This window comes from Aulonocara stuartgranti, assembly GCF_965226115.1.
Source record: "Aulonocara stuartgranti genome assembly, chromosome: 17".
Classification (NCBI taxonomy): Eukaryota; Metazoa; Chordata; class Actinopteri; order Cichliformes; family Cichlidae; genus Aulonocara; species Aulonocara stuartgranti.
In genome coordinates this window covers 18,813,158-18,837,017 of record NC_138953.1, presented here as the reverse complement: position 1 = coordinate 18,837,017, position 23,860 = coordinate 18,813,158, and the positions used below count along the sequence as shown (strand labels likewise).

Sequence of the window (23,860 nt, the reverse complement as noted above, 5' to 3'; positions counted from 1 at the left end):
TAACTGGTGGCTAGCTATAGAGCTGTGGTTAGGCTAATACAAACACATTAGCGGAGGGAAAATGGAGGATGAGGGTTAAAAAGTGTTCAGTAAAGTTCATGCTGAAGTGAGCATCTAAATTCTGAGATCAGTAAGGATTTTGTGAACTGTGAATCATGCCGATGCTCTAGTGGAATCCCAAAATAAAAATTAGGGAGTTGGAAGTGACCAGAAGAAAGATCTCCTCCAGCTGTGCACAGTCTAATTTAAGCTCTCATACTCTGACTGACACCACCAAAAAGTTTTGGGATATAACCTTCATGCCACCTCTGAAATAAGCCAGACATCTAGAGACTACATGCTTTTCTAAACTTAATGAAAAAAGAAACTTTGCGTGTTCCAGTTTGTTCTCTAAAACACCAAAGAAGAGCTGATGTGTAGCATCAATGAGCTCCCACTGGGGCCTCATTTATGAACCAGCATTTCCTCATTCGGATCTTTCTGGTGCAGAGATAAAAATAAAACTAACCAAGGTCACAGGTAAGCACTGACGGTGAATTATCGGAGGATTAAGCTGACACGCTAAAGCAGATCTCTGGCTTTTCTTTGTCTCATCAGTTTTTTGGACAGAGCCTGAATAAAAAGAGAGGAAAGAAGAGCTTCTTCAAACATCTCTCCTCCTGCTCTTATTATGTTTCACTGCAGTATTTATTTTCAGGTTGTAACCTCAGCATCCTTCTGCTGTTCTGCTCAGTATCTCCTGCTCACCTCTGATAATCCACCTTCATCATACTGTTGACCTACATTTTCACCTTTATGTCATCGGTAGTGTGATAAAGGAAATTCAGAAAGTCAAAATATCTTATTTTAGATGAACAGCAAAGTCATTTTTTTCTGCTGGTCTCTATTTGACTCTGCAGTCTTATTTTCACTCTGGAAGAAAAAATCATTCTGATTAGTGTGATAATCTAGTTTGAAGCATCATCTACTCGAATTCCTGACAACATCACTGCTGACGGTACACGACTGATTTTTTTAGGTTTAATTTTGTACTTGTTCCATGTTCTATAGACTGAAATTATTCACTGGTTACAAGATATATTTTGAGAATTCAGGCTGGAGCCTGAATTGATGTTTCACATTTTTTAATTAAAATAACAATAATGTATAAGGCATTTAAAATCTGAATGAATGAAGTGGCTCTGGGATTTTAATTAAAGGTTATTTTTTATTCATTTAAAAAATTTTTGGTCCAACGATTGAAAGACCAACGGTTTGAGGATTTTTGGCATTTGACAGGATTTTGTTTGAAAATGCAGTATAATCACTTTGTTTTTCATCATGTTTTATATGTATATTTTTTATGTATTTAAATATTCAAATAAGCATGAATGAACATTTCTTAAAAATGCATCAAAGTTAAAGAGCTAAGATACCACTTCTCATCTGAACCTGCAACATAAATTCACCCTGAAAGCAAAATGTAAATAGAAATCATGTATAATGCACACAGAGCACTAATGAAACCAGAAGAAAAGATGAATATTACAATAAAACTATAGTAAGATAAACCTTTAAATGAATAATATGATGGTATTATTAGACAGTAGGTAAAACATGGCATAAAAGAAATAAAAATTTGAATTTATATAAAAATTTTAAGTATAAGCATGAAGTTTGAATCCTTCTAGGGCACTGACAAAAAAATGACTTTAATTATAAGTTGAAGTGGAAAGACTATTAAAGTGAAGTCAGAGGTCACTTCTTGAGGGTCAAAGGTCAGGAACAGCAAATTTGAAAGTGGAAAGTGTGTCTGTCAGAAAGTCCGGTCATTCGTCTTCTGTGGTAACAATGATGTGACAGGATCACACTTTCTTTGATTTCCAATTTATCTGAATCGCACCTCCAAATAGACTGAGCTGTAAACGTGTGCGTGAGCCTCACCGCCGCTGCTGGTTGAAGAAGCAGATGAACGACTGGCTGTTGACCTCTTTGGTGAAGTAATCCTCCCACCACAGAACGCTGTCTCTGTTCTTCTGGTTGTCCCTCTCACACGGAGGCACAAACGAACACTGCGACAAAAAATTCAGCACAAATATTCAATTTAATTTACATGAAGTTTTACATCATATAAACATCATCAGCACACTTAGACATGTTTACAGCCGGATACAGAAACTGTTCTCTTTTCCTAACGCCTGTATTTAATAACACACCTGTTTAAAGTTTGCATTATTAGGGGCGTGGCTTCTTTGACTGACAGGTGAATGGCGACTGTTGTGGGATTTATCTTTAATGTATTGTCCTTTAATGTATTGTCTTGATGAAATGCTTTCATGTTACTTAGTTTAGTACATCTGGTTCACACCTCATTCATGCCGGAAAACAGACGGTGAGAAACTGGTGAATGTCTTCCAGGAGACGAAAACCAGGAGACGGAACCTCACACAGGAAGACTTGACCCCAGAGGGGGGGAGATTCACACAGGTGATAGAGAGTCTTTCTGTTTAGAGCCAAGGTGTGAACTGCAACTGTAAAAGCCTTTTGTTCTGCGACTGTGTATAAAAGGAACCTGAACTGTTCATTGTGAGAGACGACTTTCAGTGCCCCCTGACTGACGTCCCTCCTTATGCATAAGATAGCTGAAATAAAGGTGTTGTTACAACTCATCGTGTCTGCAGGATTTGGTAATTAAAATTTCCACAACACGACACAGCCAGCTGTAGCTGATAGCTGCCTGCTAGGTTACACCTCAACTAACTGAAGTGGATCTCTGGACCATGTTTGTGCTGCTGAAGCCTTTTGGAGCATTTTAATGACATGATGTGACCAATATTATGGCTGCTGTGAGGTAACTGTACTAACAGCATCTAAACAAACTACTTCCTGTAGTTTGCCAACACTGCTAGCTAGGACTGGCTAATAACGTATCCAAATATAACACTTCTGGTTTTAGAAAAAAGATGGTGAAAACCACAATGGGGTTCAAAAAGCTGAGCCTGGTTCTGCTGGAGGTTTCTTCCTCTTAAAAGGGAGTTTTTCCTTCTTACTATCATGGAGCTTGCTCATGGTGGGTCTTCTGATTGTTGGGTTTCTCTGTATTATTGTAGGGTCTCTACCTTACAGTATAAAGTGACTTGAGGTGACTGTTGTTGTGATTTGGTGCTCTATATATAAAAAAAAAAACTGAATTGAATTAAATTGAATATACAGTTTGTGATGCAAACAGGTGAAAACAAGATTCAAAATATACAACATATAAACTGTGCAGACAAAACTTAAAGGGTTTGACAGAGTGTTTCAGTGTTTCATCACATTGATTTTGTGGCAGCTCTTAAATGAATAAATAAATGACAGTGATTACTCGGCAGGAGGTGCTCTAATGAGGTCACAATAATCTGAAAAGTTTAAAGGGGGGTCAGCATCGCGTTGTTTTTCTTCAGTTTTATTTTCAGCGAACAAAAATAACCTCTGTGACACACACACACACACACACACTCAGATTCATGTAGCAGGAGGTTGATTGGTGTCTGGCTGGTTCCTGTGAATCGACTGGTTGCCATGATGATGACTTGATTGGTGCAGAGAAGGGGCAGGGGGTCGTCTCCATCAGTCATGGAAGCTGTGGACTCTGTGGAACTGTGGTGGATGTTTTTAACCGAATCAGAAGCTCAAAGGTCAAAAGCAGAACGGAGCATCTCTCGCCAGCATGGAGCCACACCTGAGTTTGTGGACAGTAGGTGGAACTAAATTAAAGATGACAGCCAGCTAAATGATTCCTCTGGAGGGGCAACAGCAGCTGCTTGGATTGGCTTCAGTCCCTCCCTGAGTATGTGTAGTCACCGTATGAAAGCAGAAAAAAATCTCTTTGAGCTAATTAATGCACATTTATTCCCAACAAAGCTCAAGAATAATCAACCACTCTTCTCCAGATGAGGTACCAGTGTGCACAGCTGTGGCCCCAGATGTGTTACTGCCGAAATACGTTACATTTATTCTTTAGTAGAGCAAAAAAATCACCTAAAAACCAAAACTAATGCAAATCTACGAACGAGGATTAGGGTCACTGGAAGAAAAAAAAAAGTGGGCACGTCTTTTTTTTTCTTCTTTTCCAGAATTCTGAAATTAAAGTCAGAATTCTGACTTTTTTCTCAGAATTCTGGAAAAGAAGAAAAAAGAAGAAGACGTTCACACTTTTTTTTCTTCCAGTGACCCTAATCTTCTTCCGTACAAATGTCATAGAAAAAATAGTCTGAAAAAATTAAAACATACAGCTCTGCTATCACTTCCAACATAAATGAGGACAGAAAACTAAACAGCAGTGATTTTTGTAGGGTTACTGAAGTTGGGCTAGCTGGTATATAATGATGTGCTACGTGATCGCTAGCTACACAGCTATGTAAGCATAACAAACACAGGGAAGCTGGAGGATGAATGCTAACTTTTTTCCACTCCATAAAATTTAATGGGAGCATTCCAGATGGTTAGAGACAAATGCAATCACATAGCAGGATGCTGTAAACGGACCAAACTTCAGTCAGGAGAACAACTGAGATAATCCATCCACAATAGGAGGTTAGTCATTAATATACTGAAACATGGGAATAAAGCAGCTGCAAGAGAATGAATCAATGGTACAGAAGTGGAGGAAGCAAGAAGAGTGGCTTGAGTAAAGTTTGACTTATCTGACTGTTTTGTTTCGCTTAACGTGCCTTATAATCCGGTGTGCCTTATGGTGCGAGAAATACAGTAGACCTTTGAACGGTGCTAGAAATTAAGCTCTTTTTTTGCAGCTTTGATTCACCAGAGGGGCTAATGGGGGTGTCCCTTATTATCTATCGAGAGTTTTTTTAATGTGGGAGTCTGTGGGGACTGACTTACTGAGGGAGCCTCTGCTGGATTTTAGAGGAACTGCAGGTTTTGATTTCACTACAATGGATTTATTTTTCAGACCCTGGGGTCATCGCTTCACTGTGGCCATGACTCCAAGTGCATGTTTAGTGGGGTAGGTCTGTCTACAGTTAAAATCCTGAGAACTTGATGAATTTTCATCTCGTTTGGTATTAATTAATTTCTGGGGCAGTTTTCTGATTTCCCGTGGGCCTCCCACTGAGAAATCCTGCCAGTGTTCTGAGGACTTTCAGATTTTTCCACAGCTGTTCACTTTAATTAAGATCAGGAAGTAAGGCCCTTCTCAGCACACTCCATGCTTTTTACATGCATATTATCCTGTAGCAGGATTGCTGAGCTGCGACCAAGTCAGACTCTCTCTGACACCAGGTGGTTTGTTTCCCTCCAGGTTTTACTGATAATCTTCTGATTATGAGTCCAGCGCAGGTTCAACACAGCCAAGCAGCCCAATAACACACCTGAGCCTCGTCCATGTTTCTCAGCAGGGATGCTGTTGTTTTCTTTTAAGGTTTATTCTTCTGTGAGCGCTGAGCTTGTGTGACTCACTGAACTGCTCTTATTCAGGCTTTTTCAGGCTGGCCTCTGAATGTGGGTCTTCCCTCATCGAACCACTTTCATTCAGAAATATTTTTATGGTTGTTTTCACACCTTTCAAATCAAAACAGTTTGATATGGCATCAGTTTTAGGAGTGATGGGGAGGATTATTTTCTAATTTCTCTGAGTTGCTTTGAGAGTCTTGCAAGATTACTGGCTTAGTGAGGTAACCTCATGTGTTATGAAGCAGGTGTTTCACTTATGTGACATAACAACTCAACATGTACATAACCAACACCTACTAACCAATCAGCTCCCTGGAAAATTATGTCATCATTCCTGCAAAAGCCCTGATGGCAGTAGAGTTCTTTTAGATATAAAGTTTCTCATGTTTGATGTCAGGAGCAACTTTCTCTCTGCTGAATGCGAGCAATGATTTTATTGATCTACAAGCCTCGATATGTTGTTAGGATGATGATGAGAGCTGCGGTTTTTCACTGTGCATAATTTTCATAGACAGAATTGTAAGTGCAGGTAAGAGGAGAAGGGAGATGGTTCAGGTGGTGTCAGGATCACCTCTCTGCTTTTCGCAGCTGATGTGGCTCTGCTGGCTTTGTTTTATGATGACCGTTAGCTCATACTGGGTGGTTTGCAGCAGAGTGGCTGGGAATTAGCACCTCCAAGTCTGAGGCCGTGGTTGTAAGATGATAACTGAACACACCCACTCCAGGACAGGGACGAGGTGCTGCTCACAGTGGGATGAACAGAAAGCTTGTCTCAAACGAGTGAGCATGAAACCAGGTAGTTGGTGTTTAAACATTCAGCTACAACCATGGGCTCTGGGTAACTGAAAGAATGAGACTGTGGATTTAAGTGGCAGAGATGAGCTTCCTCTGGAGGATGGCTCGGCCTTAGGCACTCAGAGCTGAGCCACCATTCCTCCACTTGGCAAAGAAGCAGCTGAGGTGGTTCAGCATGTGATTATGATGGCTCCTGGACTCCTGGGTGGTGCATTCACTGTCTGCCTGCAGAGTTGGAGGTGGAGTGAGCGGTCTGGGGGCTACTCCTGCTTGTGCTGCTGTTGGTCCGCCAGAAGGAAAAGACAGATGTTCTAAGTTTTTTGTGGTTCCCTCGTTCCCTATTTTTTCCTCACTTGTCAACCAATCCACATCTAGCAAATGCTAACTTTTACGCAGATGGACACATTTGAGGGACCTTGGGACCCTTTGCTTAACCTGAATTACACTTTAATCCTGGCCTGGAAATGCTTTTATGTCCCCAGAGAAGAGCTGCAGGTGACGTCTGAGGAGAGTGAGACCTGAACATCACTGCTGCCCTGACAGCCTGGACCCACATCAACTGCTGCAAAATGAATGGGCTGCTGCAGAAGGCTATTATGGATATCCAGTCCAAATACAGGAGAAATAGTTAACTAGATTTGATCTTAGATTATCTGAATGAGTGGACTTCGTGTCTGAAAGTGCCCACTGCTCACTTTCTAACCACAGGTGGTATTTTTTGGAGACCTTTGTCTTTTATCTAAAAACTTACACTTAAAATCTGAGCTCCTCAGCTCTCATTTGCTTGGGTGTGAAGTGGTCTGCCTGTGATATGTTGGACAGTTACTGAGAGTGCAGAGACGTCAGACCGTCGGGGGTTAGTTTCTGCCTGTCGTGCAGTCAGTGAGACCATCGCTCTGTCTCTGTGTTTCAGGTAAACGCCCGCTCATCAGCCCTCTCAGCTCAGCAGCCATTCATCACCCGTCCAATCACACTCGGCTCGCCTGATGACATCATAAGTGAGGCTCCCTGCCAGATGATTGCGGTTGCCATGCCAACAGGCTGAGGTTATAATTACGTGTGTGTGTGTGTGTTGTAGTGTGTGATAAGCGCCCTGAATGAGAGGAGTTTGGGTTTGAAGCAGCAGCGGCCTGCTGCTGACAGGATGAACCATCACGCGGCGATCAGCGAGCAGCAGCGCTCTGAACACGCAGCAGGTTTGCTCCACGCACAAGCTCGCTTCACTCCAGCCTCTGATTGCTGTTATCTCCCCTTCCTCACAGTCCAAGCGTGGACTCGTTCAGGCATTTAACGGCACTTCTTTAGAATCATACATCAGTCTGTGTTTGTTTCCTTTTAAATCAGGAAAAATCTAATTTATTTGACGATATACAGCAAAATTCATCTTAATTATTCACACTGACATTGGAAACAGTGAAACAGTTTTAAAATCAAAAACTAAAATCAATAAAAATGTACAAAATCTAGGGCTTGGAATATGGAATAGTGTTGTTAGAGCTAACAAGCTTGTTAAAGCTAACAACACTAAGAGAAATATGCATGTTCATCCTGATAAATAGGAATGTGACATTGTGTAAACACTTTAAACATTTTAACATGGGCGTCTATGGGGACTGACTCACTGCTGGAGCCTCTAGTGGACTTGCAGGCATTAGCATGACCTTTTTCAGGTCTTTGCCTAACTTATGCAAGGCTCTAGAGTGCGACCAAATTGGTCACATATGCAACTTAATTTCTCAGTGGTGTGACTAAAAAAAATCCTAGGTCGCACTGGTTCGACCAGCCGTTCGAGTACAAAAAAAAATCTCTGCAACTCTGAAAGTCTCTGTGTGATCAACAACAGACACACATTATGCCCATATCATGGTCTAAACCAATCAGAGATAGTCAGGGGCGGGGCCTCTCTGATTGGCCTGGTCCAGATATTCCTGTCAGCCTACGTGTATATAAGTTTGAAAGCGCAGGTGGATAGAGGGAGGTGAGTAGCGATATCGATTCATTAAATCCTGAATTGACTTTTAAATATAAATATATTTTGCCAGAAACGCCAGAATCTCAGGTTAAAGCTCATAAAACTATTTTAACAACAACCAAACAGTAAATGAGAGCAGGTAAACAGATTCTGCACAAAGACGTAAACACAGAGCACGACGCATCAGAATAAGTGAGATGTCGGCTTTCTCAACCGACAGCACATACTTGGTTAGCTGTCAGGGCTTAAAGCCGACAGCTCACTGATTCTGATGCGTCGGGTCCGCACTTTGTGTTTACGTCTTTTTTGCACAGATTCTGAAGCTGCAGGCTTTTTCTCTCTCCAACCAAAATTGACTGAACCAGTAGCAACAAAAGCAACCAAACTACACTTCACATTTGATAAACATCGTCATAAATTCCCTCTTTTGCTGTTTTGCTTCCACCACAATTAAATTCCCACTTCCTGCACAGCTCTTTCTTTCTATCAGTGTAATTCTAGAACAGTTTCCCATCTCAAATCTCTGTTTTCTGCATTATTTGTTTGCTTATTACGCACAAGTCATGTACTGCACAGTTGGTCGCTGTTTTTCTTTTTCGTTCTCCCAAATATTACCTCCGACAAGAAAGCCTAATTTCTACTGTTTAATAGTGAAGAAATTTAAACTTTTTAAAATGATGGCAAATTGCAAAAGAGTTAGCTGTGTTTCTAATAAAACCCTCTGTAACTTTGCTCTCCTTCACTTCAACAGCATCAGGTAATGTTAAAATGTTGATTCATGGTTTTCTTCAGTTTTTGATCTGCTATAAAAAGCCAGGCCAGGAAAATCTGCTACATGTTTTTCTGTGTTTTATCTTCATTTACTTTGACACAAAGGCATCTGCTGTGATGCTCACACCTCAGATGAAGTCTCACAAGTGTCAGTACTGATAAATGATCAGAATTATAATTTTTCTGAATGTCTGAGTCAAAATTGAATCGAATCGAATTGGGACCTTGTGAATCGGAATCTAATGGATTATAGAAATCAGTGATGATACCCAGCCCTAGTGAGTAGCCTAGGCCCAACAGAAGTGGATGTAGCTGTGGGTAATAAGAAAAGATGAAAAGAACGATTGATAACTTTTTCGTTAAGTTAAGGCCTGATCTGTCTGAGATTCGTAGCCAGTGCTCTGACACGGAGCCATCAACCTATGAACACTGAAAAAGCGGTGAAAATGCGGTTTTAAGCGATACTTTTTCCACAGCTTCAACCACATGTTAGAAGAACTTGAGAGGTCCTGCTGCATTAGGAGCATTAAAAGAGTGAGACGGTGAATGATCTGTCACAAAGATACTCAGGTAAAAAGCTAGTTTGACGCAGTTTTGTACAAAATGTGTTGGTTTTTTTTTCATTCAGTCTAAATTTCAGTACAAACTCAGCTTGAACAAACACTTGACCCAAATAACCAGGAAACGACTGGGACATGACAACACACAATTAGCTGTGAGTTGAAGAACATCAATCATGTTCTGACAGGCTGACAGCACAAACACCGTCTGTCTTGATTAGATCAGACAAGGAGAAATGTTTTTTGATTGGACGGTAATGAACATGTGACCTTTGTCCTGCAAAGATCAGCTAACTGCACTGAAGCTTCCAGGAGGGAATGAGGGAACTGTCATTTTCCTCATGTTGACATAGGACATCAACCTGGAAACTTGCTAGAAATTTAAAGAAACACAAAGACCCGCAGTTCCTCCAGCGTCCACCGGAGGCTCCAGTTAGCTATTAGCAGGTATCTGTGTCCGTGTGATACAGGCTAGCTTAGCCTTTGACACGCATTCATGGCAAATGCTAAAGCACCAAGAGGCCAGTGGATGATATCATAGTTGCTATGTCCATCTCAGTCTATGACTAAGACATGAAACAAGCTCAGTTTTTTTCTGTAATGGATTAACAGCACCAACTTTACCAACAGTGTCACCTGCTGTACCTGTGGAATTACTGCTCTTTGGTTTTTCTGTAAATTTGCTCTCACTTTAGGAAGCCTGGTTCATGTTTTACTCTCAGGTGGTTTTTTTTCAGGTGTTTGTTGTTGTGTCTTGTAAGACAAAGGTTCTCAGCAGGATTCTCAGCTCTAGCTGACGCTGCGGGGAGTTATCGATCTCTTCACTGATTTTTATATTTCTTATTGATCAGCCGCGTGGGGGCTCTCAGGAGGTCACATGTTCAGAGCTTTCTGTTCACTGCTGAGCGGCTGTCATTATTTGTTGTTGGAGAGGAAAAAAAATCAAAGAACTGCAAGGAAATTTAAATCAATCCAACAACCACAAAAGCCTTGAGACTACAACAACATGTGATCACCAGCATGTGATCACAATAGCTGCAAAACCACTAGGCAGCTAGTAGACAGCTCCCTGTCAGGGAGGCCACGCCTCCAATGATGCAAACAGTTAAAAACATGGAGTGGGGAATTATCTATAGAGATAAACCAGTGTTGGTATAAGGCTGGAAACATGTTTGTTTCTGATGTAACATTTTAACATGGGAGTCTGTGGGGACTAAGCCACTGCCGGAGCCCCTGCTGGACGTTAGAGGAACTGCAGCGGTTGGATTAACAGACAGGGCGGTAGCACAGCGGCGTTTCTGTCCTGAATTGGAGCAGATAATCGGAAGCTCTGAGGTTTTTGGTCTTCTGTGACCTGCTGTCGCCTCTCAGTCTGACTCGGCTAAACAGATTAACATGAGGTCATGACGACCTGTCTGTCCACCTGTGTGCCTCTATGTGGATGAACAGTATGGTGATGAATGAGTGGCTCAGCAGTCTCTTTAACCCCTTCAGTTCTGCTCCTCATAGTCACAGTTTTTATTAAAATCTATACTGATGGGAATACAAACACACCTTTAGGGAGCGCTATGGAGCCTTTAATAATTTATATATTTGACTTTCTATGCCAAGTCTCAGGCAGTGTGTAAATGATGAAGAGATGCTTGGATCAAACACTGCAGCATCCACTCAAGCTTTCAGTGAGGAGACGAACATGTGGAGATCCTTCACTTGAAAGGTGGTCAGCCTCTCTGACGGCCAGCTGATACAACGACAGCCGTAAATCCAGCTGAATTTTTATTAGTGTCTTGTTGACGTCTCACTTTTAAATATTCATCGAGTACATTTAGAGAGCGCATTATTTCTCTGCATGCCCATCAGAGCGCAGCAGCAGCTTATAGATCCACTTGATGATGACTTCATACTTCTCAGCATGGATTACTGAACAGACCAGCTACAGTCTCACAGAGCAAAATGAATAAACCACAACCCCCCCCTCCCCCCCCTTTCCATATTTTTATAATTCATCTGTTTAACTTCAGTCTGTCATCTTGTCATCTGTAGTGGTTAAATAAAGTACCTGCTTTTGACCTGGAAACCAAAGAAATCCTATTTGTAGGAGCAGTGGCTGAAAATCACTTCATGTGTGATTTTAAAGAATATCACAATGTTCGGTTAAAGTTTGCACTAAATTCTGCGCTGGATCCAGATTCAATAATTAATGAAAACACTATTAAATAAAAATAAGCACCTCATTTTTTTTTTAATGTTGACTGATCATCAACATTCAACCTGATTCAGGTTCTTTGGAAACTTCGACACCTGCACAAGAACTTCAAATTAAATTACTTGAGACACGCTTAAGATTTCTCTAAAGCACCCAGAGACAAAACTGGCCATTTACCACTTGTCAAAGATCAGTTAAGGTCCAGGAATTGAGTAAAGTATAAACTAGTACAGTTTAGGTAGAGGTCGAACACACTTGTTAGCACACAAATGTCTGAACGGCCTCAGCTGAACATTTCCTCTGAGGCAGAGGAGAGGTGGAGAGAGGTAGCGTTTGTCCGCAGGGACAGTGCCTCCTGGCTGGGCAGGAAGATACTGACAACTGCCTCCCACCTCCACTGCGTCCAGGAGCTCCAGAAGCTGCCTCATCACAGTTAATTAGTTTAACTTAGCATGACACACACACACACACACACACACACACACACACACACACACACACACACACACACACAAGTCATTATTGCTGTCGTCATTCTTCAGTGATTATATTAAATGTTTTTTTTCTGTCTCCATGAACCAAATATACTTTCATAAATTAATAGTTCGGCTTATTTCTGTTGACCTCTCCAGCTGCTCTGAGATTTGCTGTATTTGTAAGCTCCAAATGTCCTCATATGAACAGAAAAATGAAAAATGTTTGCTGCCTACTTCTTTGGGATTAAAGCATAAAAAGGTCAGTATTAAAACACAACACCTGCACTCTTTTAAAGCCCCGAGCAGCATAGATATAATGCCTTCCATGAAACAGAGCAGACTGCTGAGTTATATCTGTATATCTCATGACTGATCAAAAAGCACAAGGTAAAAAAAAGAAAAGAATCATATGTGTTTCAGTGTTATAAGTTTATGAGTAACCGCAGTACATTTATGTAGGGAGGACCAAAACTGGCCAAATAATAAATAAATTTTTATATACAGAAGATGAACCACCAAATTTTAAAAGAATAAATTAATACAAAATAAATGATAAAAACAAAAAAATTATATCATAAAAAGGTAAATCAATGCCAAACTAAATGAAACATGATAAAAGAAATGTAATATTTTGAGTATTTAACTGCATTCATTTTATAACTGGGTCATTTATTTCTTATTGTATTTATTTATATTTGAGTTTTTAAATTATATTATTTTGACATATTTGATCTGCCATATTTAAGTAGAGTCTAGTTCAAATCATTAGACTTCACACAGGCCTAGAGACCAGTTGGTGAACCCCTGGCAACCATCAATAATTAAAAATAATTTTAAAGAAATTTTTGACATTAAATAATTAGAAAAAATAAAAGTTTTAGACACCTTTTAAAAGATTCCAGTAAAATCTGTTTCCTTTGGCGTTGTGTTAAATGTCCTCATACTGATAGAAAAATGAGAAAACACAAAGTCTACAGAGCAACCTTTTTGCTGGTTATCTTTAGAAATTATTAGTTTGGGGTCAAAGTTCATTATTGATATTAAAATAATGCAAAAGGTAGGACTTTGGGTGGGGAGATTATTACAAAACATGCATGTATGTGTGTGCAGCTGCCCTCTGGTTACCTGCAGCTCTTGTCATTTACATTTATGACATAATTAAGTCACAGACGAGGAAATTACTCGGCGAGTAATTAGCTGAGTGAAACCGCCCACCTGCCTTCATCTCCTTGCTTCCTTCCTCTCTTTGCTGTCACACTGTGTTCATGTCATCGCTTTATTCAGCTGCCAAATCCTCATTTTACTGCTCAAAACACACGATTTAGAGCCGATTTGTTCGCTACATGACAGAAACCGGAGCAGAGAGGGAGTGTTAAATCAATCTGCCTAACAGGAGGGGAGAGTGAGACGTTTCTTCTGCTGCTTGTCACAGAGAAAAATCAGAGTAGATGTGCAGTAAACAGCTCAATGACTCCTTAATCACCAACACAGCACACACTTATTCTGCTAAATAAAACCCGCAGTTTCCAGTGGGTGCGTGCAGCAGCCTTCTGCGTAAACATATGTGACCAGAGCTGCAGCTCACCTTAATTCAGTCTGATTAACAGTTTAATCCAACAATACAAAAAATGGAGCGTTAGCTATTTATATCAGGATTAACATTTGTATTAAAGGAGAACGGGGTGAATTTAGTGGCATCTTGATTTGAAATGGAAACTTCAACTTCTGTGGGTGAAAAATAAAGACAACAGCCAAGAGCTGCTGTTCCTCTAACGTCCACTAGAGGCTCGATATGGGCTCAAAATGTGGTCATAAATATTTTGTACTTGTAAATCACCAAAGTTGATTCTGTCCATCTGGACGTAGCGTTTTCTGGGAGAAACGTTTCGTCACTCATCCAAGTGACTTCTTCAGTCTCAGCTGACTGCAGGTTTCCCCAATCTTATAAACAGTACATTTGCATAATGACTGAAACCAGCCCACTGAAGGAACAATGGGCTGTGAGGCCCATACTTAAGATAGGTACATAAGATACTTGTAAATCAGTTTTGTACTTGTAAATCGGGATTTGTATGTGTAAAAAGAATTTGTGTGTGCGTAAAAAAGACATGCAGCTTGTGGGGATAGGTTAATTGGATAATCCAAATTGTCACCTGGTGTGAATGTGTGAATGAATGTGAGTGCGAATGGTTGTCTGTCCCTGTGTGTTAGCCCTGTGACAGACTGGCGACCTGTCCAGGGTGTACCCCGCCTCTCGCCCTATGACAGGGCGCTGGGATAGGCTCCAGCGCCCCCCGCGACCCTGAAAAGCATAAGCAGAAGCGAATGGATGGATGGATGGATGGTAAAAAAGATTTGGGTGTGGACTTAGCCAAAAAAAACCCTGCAAGTTACAAGTACGAATTTTGACCCTATTTTTCTTCCTTTCATCTGATTGGTCAATGTCATGTCAATCACAAATGTAACAATCCAATCAGAGAGCAGATGGGTTTGGCTGTCGGAGGGGCGCTTTTTTGAACTGCAGGTCCTTGAAGGGTAATACAGTTTGAAGCTGGAGGATCTCTATATAAATATCCGATAGCAGCTAGGTCCCCTAACTTTCAGCAGCTGTTGAAAGGATAAAGTTGTGGTATATCAGTGGTTAGAAATACCATTATTACTTTAGGATTAGTTTAACACAAAGTCAGGGCTGACCCGGGACCATTGCTGTGAGTCACAGTGTGCAGCATAAAAGTCCTTTCACATCGGACACAGGATGTGCTGCTAATGCTAACTAAAAGCCAAGGATCCAGAATTTGTTGCGCTGGCTGTTGGGCTCTGTGGGTTTTTGCAGCAGCTCTACCTGTACTAGATGCACCTGCTCCTTGTCGTTTCTATCTCTGACTTTACTGCTTGTGGATTTTAATACAGATTTTACTTGCTGTCATCTTGTTTATTTGTGTTTTTTGTTTTTATTTGTTGTTTTCTGTATTTTAATGTATTAGATTCTATTTTATTTATGTCTTTTTCTCTTTGTAAGGTGACCTTTGGTTTTAGAAAGGCGCCTCAAATAAAATGTATTTTTATTATTAGAACATTACGCTACACAACATTTACAAAATATCGCCTCAGGACAGCGGGAGCCTTTAAGACTCTTTGTGAAAGCTCATAATGCCAAGTCACCAACAAAAGCGTACACTTCAACGCCAAGAAGGTGTTGGCAAGGAAGCCTCGGCGAAAGCTAATGATGTGCAGCCACCCTCACCTTCAAAGTCAAATACTACTCAAATTGCTACAACTGAACAAATAGCCAAGGACATTGCAAGTATTTACGCACACTTAAGGAAACCTCCGAGACACAAGAGAGCAAACCCAATGCAATTCAAACTGCTACGAGGGCAGTGGAGGCTAAGTTAGGGGATATTGGCTACTCGCTTAAGCAATGCCGAGTCTTGCCTGGATTTCCTTGAGGATGCCAGCAGAGCACTAAAGGAAAATTCTCCTGCAACTAGTGACGAAGTGAACGCTCTACGACAGGAATTACACCACCTCGAAAACAGAGGACGGAGAAACCACCTGCGCTTTGATTGCTTTCCAGAGGGCTGCAAGGGTATGGACGCACAAAAGAGCGGCATTTAATCCCTGTAAAAGGCTGTTACACGAAAGGAAGATCAAGTTCTCCCTACTGTTCCCAGCGTTGCTTGTGCTGAAAATGACGGAGGGCAGACGTGAGTTTATCGACCCAAAAAAAGTCCAGGACTACATTCTGTCTTTACCTTAAGGGAATTATTTACAGTCAAGGGCTTGGATTTAAAAACTGCCCTTTTTTGCCATAGCGTAATTAACATGCCATTGAATAACAGGCCTTGGCTGGTGCTCAGTTATAGTATTTAAAATTATTGATATATTTTGCACCTCCTAACTGTTTAAGTTTCAATATTATAGGGTCTCACGCTTTGATTTGATTTATTCACTTACTTTAGTTTTGAGAATACGACGCAATCTGCTTGGTAGAGAATCTCACTAAGACTATTAAAGACTGTCTTTCAAGGGACAGTTCTAACCAACCTGCACAGAGGTGTGTTCTGGGAGCTAAGTCCTGAAATGACTGCTCTGCTCACAATGCATTGACTTGGTATGCTGCTGCTGCAGGCAACGGGTCCTGTTTATTACTGTTTGACTGGTTAGAGTCACGGACCATAAAGTTTATGTTTTGCTTTTGGGGGCTCCTGGCCCACCTGAGGGTAGCTAGTGTTCTCTGTCACCCCAGACGTATTTGCTTAAATGTTTATCAGTTGTTATTTTTATTTACTTCCATATTTTATTTATAGCCTATTTTATTTATAGCCAGCCATCCATATATTGTCCACTCGGTGTTGAACTCCTGGTTTTAATAATATGTTACCCCACTGTTATATGTCCAATACAAAATGCATGATGGCGAATAAGCACCAAAGGCCCTTTACCTTATTGACCTGGAATGTAAAGGGCCTTAACCATCCAATTAAAAAAAAGAAAATCATTACATTTATCAAATCAAAAAAAGCTCACATTGCCTTTCTCCAAGAGACTCACTTGTCCCCCCAGGAGTTGGATAAACTTTGCCGTGATTAGGTGGGTCAGGTATTTTTTTCATGTCAGAGTCAGAGTAGGGGTGTAGCAATTTTGATTCATAAGCAGCTACAGTTTAAATGCACCCGGATGGTTAAGGATGCAGATGGGTGGACATTGCTACTCTTGGCTGAGATTCAAGAGTTCAAGATTTTAATCAATATCTGTGCACCAAATGTTGACAACCCTACCTTTTTGGTAATTTGGAATGTATAATTAGCTATATGGGTGATTACCCAATCCTGATAGCAGGGGACTTCAATTTGGTAGTGGATGATAACTAGATCATAGCACTCCCTCACAGCGACACTCTAGATCAGCTTCAGTTGCTCTTAAAATGTGTAGGAACTTGGGTTTAGTAGATGCATGGAGAGTATTCAACCTATCCACAAGAGATTACACCTTTTATTCTGCCCCCCACAATGCTCCGTCGAGGATTGATTATTTTCTTATGTCAAATTTTATTATGCCCTGAGCAATGTCTTGTTCTATTGGAGGTATACACTTATTTGACCATGCCTCGGTGCTCCAGCATCTGACCTCATTTGGTAGCCGCTTCAAGTCTCCCAGATGGAGGCTAAACTCAAGCCTTTTGCATGATTCTAACTTTCTTCAATTCTCCACTAAAGGAGTGAAGAATGGAGAGCTTCCACCTGAAGCGGGATCTGTATCTGTTCAGAATAAAAGGATTAGGTTAAAACTTAGAGTGGGACAGACATTGGGGTCCTGACAAGCGCTGTCAGAGATCACAGAATACTGTTCTGCTGTTATGCTGAGGCAATTTTTACATGTTGTGATCTGTATTTAAAGTGGACTGTAGTGTTCTGGAAAATTCAATAAAATGTTAATCCCAAAAAGAAAAACCTTTCATACACGTATTGACTGAAACTCAGTTTACACTGACCTGGTTCATCAGTCATGCCTTTCCTTTCTCTCCGCTGAGCAACTAACTTTACCTCACGTGTCCCGTGTAACATGTGATTCAGGGCTGTGCGTTATCTCATCTGTTTCTTACAGTAATGCTAATTAAGTTGACTCCTAACTGTGGGCCCCCAAAAAACTGAGACAACTGTAAAATAGGCACACTCGATAGGCACACTTTAGAGAAACCACCATCAATTTCTTGGAGCGTGTCAGGCCTCTGCAGGTTGTGAGGCCTTTTAGTGATAAATTTTAGGACAGAAGGCAGAGTATTTAGAGACTTCTGATGGCTTTCCTGGATAATGAACTCAGGATGAAATGATTCTGGTATTTTTAGTGTCCAGTGAAGCAGCGGAGAGATTTCAGCCTACAAATTGACAACACAATCTCTTTTTAAGGGCTGACTAAAGTTTTCTTGATTCTTGACTATATGGAAAAATGTCCTCAATCTGTGTCTTTTCAACCACGATGGAGTGACCTTTGGCACAAGTGATTATCAAGAACCTTGGAGATCATCAAACTACACTTTAAATTCATGGCTATGAAACTCCCCAGATCACAGTCTGATCCAGAATCTATTTAAAAAGCCCACAAACCAATCACTTGATGAGACAGGAAGACATGTCCATCAATCAGTATCCAGCACACCACAGAGAGTCACAGTGACGAAGAAGTCACGAAGAAGTGCCATTGCTGTAAACACTGACTCTGTGCATATATTTGATTTATTCCCCCCCCCCCCCCCCAAAAAAAAAAAAAAATCTTTGAAACATTTATGATCGTTCTTCACTAAATCATACGTCATACGATGCAACATCTAACTGACCCGACACGTTTGGTTACAGATGTGGACATCAGTGGAAACATTTGCAGCAGGACCAGTCAGTGCCGAGAAGTAATCCTGCCATAACACCAACATCTGCAGAGCGCTGTGCTGAGATATTACCGAGCTGCAGCGAAGCCAAAGCTGCTTTAGTTTGTTGCTAAGACTTTAGAGTCGGATTTCTGCACTCATGAAATACTTTATGGGCTGGACACACACACACACACTCACTAATGTAACCAGCCTAGCTTGGATTGGCAAACTCCATTAAATTTGAACTGAACAGTGTGTGTGTTTGACAGAAAGCCAGAGGGACACTGTGAGTTTGGACTGATGAAGTGCACACAAAGAATAAAACAGAGCAGGACAGAGAAATTAATCAAACACATCAATCCATCACCATTATGACTTCATAACTTTCAGCTGGATAAACTTACAAAGACCAGGCAGAAACATTTTTTTATGTTATGCATTAAACACTCCCCTAAATTCAGGAGTGGCTCTGTAACTGAACAACCTTGAAGAATGTCTCTTTGTCCCTGCTGCGGCTTTAATCCAGATCCGTCTCACATTTAAACAGGTCTGAACATTACAGGCAGACGTCTGGGGTCATTTCTGTGAGAATCTGCTAATAATTGCTTGATTTCTTTCAGTAGCTCCTCCCATAACTGTGTTTATATCAGCATGTAATAGCAAAGCGTCAGCAGTTTGAGGTTTGGAGGTTTCTCATTTCTTCCCCACCTTCAACTTTTCTTTATATGCTTGTTAATGTTCTCCTGGTCCTGGATTTTTGGACCCAGAGATTTTGCTTTGTTGACTTTTGTTGAATTTTCATTCTAATGTTCTTTTTGCTTTTGAGTTTATTTATACTCATCCTCATGTCCTGCTTTGAGTTCATTCTGTTTAGCCTCTTGTTATTTCTGTCCTGTTTGTATGGTATCCCACTGGTGTTCACAACTTACAGCAAGCCCAAGAAGTGAAAATGGGACATAAGCAGAGATGTTATAAGAGACAGACATAGCACTCCTGAAATAAAAATTTAGGAAATGCAGGTCGAAGTAAAACTCCCAGGGGAAAAATGTTTTTCAAACATTTAATTTGGATCAAACCTTTTAAGTGTTTGTATTTTAAGATGAGACTTCCCTGGTGGTTCTATAGATTTAGTTTTATTTCCTGGTGACTACTCAAATAAAAATTAGCACTGGGAGGAATTTCAAGATGGCTGCCTATTTATGACATCTTGTTCTGGAAAGACTTTGACATAAACTACATGAAGAAAAGTACTGGGCTACTCTCACATTACACCCACAGGAGCTGCTCAACCATGGAAACCCACGCCATGAAGCTCCTAGTGCACAGTTTCTGTAATGATGATAATGACAGAAGAGGTTTGGAGATCTGCAGTTACTGAGTCAGTAGAACATTGGAAACCTTTACATTCTGCTAACCCACTGAGTACTTGTGGACCCCAAAGTGTATCACCATCACCAGAAAAAACAGGAAGAGTCAATATCCACACACTCTGCCCTGCAGATGACATTATATAGAGTTAGATTGCAGAAAGCTGATTGGTCGTTGGATGGTTTTCATGTTATTGTGCTATAGATCTGACTGGCAGCACAAATTTCTGTAAGAAATTAAAGAAAGTTAGGCGAAAAACTTGACATGGCATTGGATATAATCCAGACAGAACCAACAGGGAACCCATCTAAACAAATTCCATCTTTAAAAGCACCTCTGGTTCAGCTCATTTTCTTCATGACCTTTCAATGACAGACTGGGAACCTTAATTGCAGTTGTGTCTAAAATGGATGTTGTGGCTGTAAAACAGCTGAAGAGAGATAGAAGAAGAAGAAGACAGACACTCTGAGTTAATTGGTGTTGTGTCTATGGGGGGGGATTACTTAATGGAGCCACCTGTGGACCAAATGACTGACATGACATTAAGATCAACAGCAGCACAGGCCAACTGAATTTGTTCATGTAAAGCAAAGGCAGGAAAACTGAGGTGCTTTAAGAATAATGCAGTAAACAGAAGTCAAATCAATATCTGCACATCTGAGGATTACAGATAGCTATCATCAGGATTTTATCAATACTGGCTCCATTGATCTGTATCAGTACTTATCAGTATTCTTAATGTAATGGGACTAAAATGCAACAGTCTTCTCCAAGCTCTCCAACAACCTTCCTGCTGCACTTTTCATGTCACCTTCAGAGATTTAAATTAGGAAACGGAGATCATATCCAGCCACATATTTGTTTTCACACCTGCTGAATCAAGTGAACACGGCGCTTGGATTTACGCAGTGATGCACGAACACACACACAGTAATGTAGGCACACACGTAAGAGATTGTCAGGTTTTAATTAAAGCTGCAGGTCTGAGTCGTTATCTGATCAGAAACACCAGCTTATCAGTTCATGGTTAAACACAAGCTGAGAGCTAGACATGCCCAACACACATATTTCACTTCTGCTTTTGTGACAATTCTCAAACCACGTCATAACCAGAAGCAACCCAAAATCACAAATGGCCAAAATGACCTTTCTTTTACCCCACGGTCCTTACGAGGTCTGAAAATGACACGAGTCCTCATGAGAATAGCTGGGCGAGTACACTTAAATACACACGCTGAGTATAAAATCTCTTGCAGCTCATTTCTCTGCTCGTGTCATCACAGTTCATTTCTCCTCCAACAAAAATGAAATGAACTCCTGACCCCAATAAACATGAAGTGGTTCAGCAGGTGTGCATCACTTTGTGTATCTGCAGCCGGTGTGTGCGTGTCGTCTACAATAACCTTCTGAGAGGTTACCAAACAGACATATCGATGCGTCTCGCCTGCTCGTCTGAGATCTGCTGTGGCCCTGAAGACACATTCTGCCGATATGTCATTTATTAAAATCATGATTGGCTAAAATCCCAGCGCTGTCTTTTTTTATACCCCTGCAGAGCTAGCAGCACACAGCCTTTTATCGTTTCATCTGCCTTTACAATGAGCTGAAGTCCAAACAGCTTCAGAGAGGAAAAATATCACGACAAAGTTTCACAATCTTTGTCATCTGAGACCACATGAAAGCTGCTTAAGACAGCTGTGGTTCAAACCATCTATTACTGCACTGCCCCAAACCATATGCTCTATATAAAAGACACACCAGCACCCTGATCACCCATCTGCTGTGGACATTTGGCCATTTGAAGCCTAAACTTTAGCATTTTGAGCACCAGAAAGAGCCAGAAGTGACCGTATTTGAACAAGAAGCTGGAGTGCTAAGTTATCAGCTGATGTCAGCTGGATCTATCCATCGACTGCATGAATTACAGACACAGAACTGAAAAACTAAATACGTGTTTTTGTGTTGGTTGATTGTTTTTTTGTTTTTCTTGTGTTTTTACAAAATTAGAAATGTGAAAATTCCAATTTTTTGAATGTTTGTAATTTTGTAATTTCTACGTTTTATACATTTTTACAGTTCTTAAAAAAAAATCCTTCAAATGTTATCAAACTTCCATTCAGGGTTTTAACCATGTTAAAATGTTCATAAAGACAGCTTGATAACACCTCCTTGAAGTTCTAATAATCTAGTCATGGGAGTTCCATACGCCTCCTGTTTATGAGGGACAGCCAGTCTGAGGAAATTTACAGCTCACTTCAGACTGAGGGCCTGCACCAGTGTATGATAAAGAACGGTTATTTTGAACTGTGGATCAAGCAAAGCTGCTGTTTTAAAGTCCAAGAACAGAAATACGGAGCTGTTGTTGGTTTCTCCTTGTTGCTGAACATAGAGTAAAATTCAAATTTCAACCATAACCGTCTAACTGCAAATTTTCCACACAAACTCAGCACTCAAAGAGGTTTTTAATCACAAAACACTGTATTCTTTAAGTGCTTTCTAACTACTGCACTCAGACTCACACACTTAAACTTGTTCACTGGAGGAGCCCGGGATCAAACCACCACCCCACTGTTCCAATCACCGGCCCCATGTTAAGCCATGTGAAACATGGCGACCGTACAACCAGAACCCAGCACTGGTATTATATTCAAACAGTACTCTGTGTAGCACGTCTCTGAACACTCAGTTTCATGTTTTTTTTTTCCTCTTGGATCTTTCTGATGTCACACAAAGATATAACCCTAAGATGGTCATCTTGGGCACAGAAGCCCTGCCCACCTTCTGTGCTGTCTTATAGCTTATTTGAGACGAAGGAGCTGCTTGAGGCCCAGGATAAGATATGGCTTATTTTTAACTATGAATCATACAAAGCTGCTGTAAGAGAGTCTGAAAACAAACCCGTGGAGGAGGACGTGAGCACCAAATGAAATCATATTTCATTCGGTGCACCTGTCTGTTTATGATCGCTGTATACCTGTGTGTGTGTGATGCACACGCGCTTATTATTCCCGTTATGAATCTGGATGTTTACATTGAGGAATCTGTGAGGAGCTAATGACGCTGTGAGGCAGGCTGAGGACCCGCCAACAAGCTCATTTTTGTCTTTTTGCCAACATGTTAACGATGTTTTGGTCTTGAAGGAGACGGAGCAATAAAGGTTTTATATTTGAAGCGAGGAACCCTCCCCTCCAACCCTCGCCCACCCCTTTTTCAGTTACATGTAAAGGTCACCCAGCCGACGAGCGGTGCGACATCCGTCCTTTTCCAATTTTCAGCCTCTCTCTCTCGACATTAAAGGATTTCTGAATGAAGCGTGACTTCTCTCTCTCGCACTCTCTCCGTTTCTCCATCTCCACATCATGGGTTGCCATGGCGACTGAGCAGCATCGATGACGCCCCGTCTCTCCCCTCTATATTTACTCTGTTGCTGTAGCGACGACCCAGGCATGCACCAAAGAAGAAGAAGCAGCAGCAGCACAGACTTCTGTGTTTATCTCTGTTACTGTTTGATTATTTTGTTGCATATTGTCCTTTTGGCCCCTCGTGGGGGGTTTTCTGCACTATTTATCCAAATTTATGTGGACCCATCCAGATTATGCAAGCGTGTCATTGCTATGAAAGATTCAGCTGTTTTGGTTTCACCAGATATTGAACCTGACTACATGGATGTGCTTTCTTTCATGACCCACACAGCTAAAGTGGAAACCCGGAGGGGTTCAAACTGTAAACAGCCAGCCCTCAGACCCGGAGTCACGCAGCTGTGCAGTGTTTACCATCAGCTGGTTGTTAATGGCGCTCTGAGTCCTTCATTCACACAGTGAGCGGATCTGTTTAGGTTCACCTCTGACTTTAGATGCTGCGATACAAAAACAATCAGACTGAAAATCTCCTGACACTCAGATGGAACTAAAACAG

At 41.0% G+C, this 23,860-nt stretch overlaps 1 protein-coding gene and 1 long non-coding RNA gene across 2 annotated transcripts in view; one reads left to right on the top strand and one right to left on the bottom strand.

Annotated features, from left to right (window-relative positions):
* The window catches only part of LOC309692265, a 105,838-nt gene that overhangs the window by 34,932 nt on the left and 47,046 nt on the right, over positions 1–23,860 (top strand). The gene's annotated exons all lie outside the window — the stretch shown is intronic.
* Positions 1–23,860, bottom strand: part of LOC309692264 (calcium-activated potassium channel subunit beta-4-like) — a 35,736-nt gene that overhangs the window by 2,643 nt on the left and 9,233 nt on the right. The window contains exon 3 of the mRNA XM_082510598.1: positions 1,924–2,051. Coding sequence (XP_082366724.1) covers positions 1,924–2,051 — 128 coding nt within the window. The remainder of the gene's footprint in view (positions 1–1,923; positions 2,052–23,860) is intronic.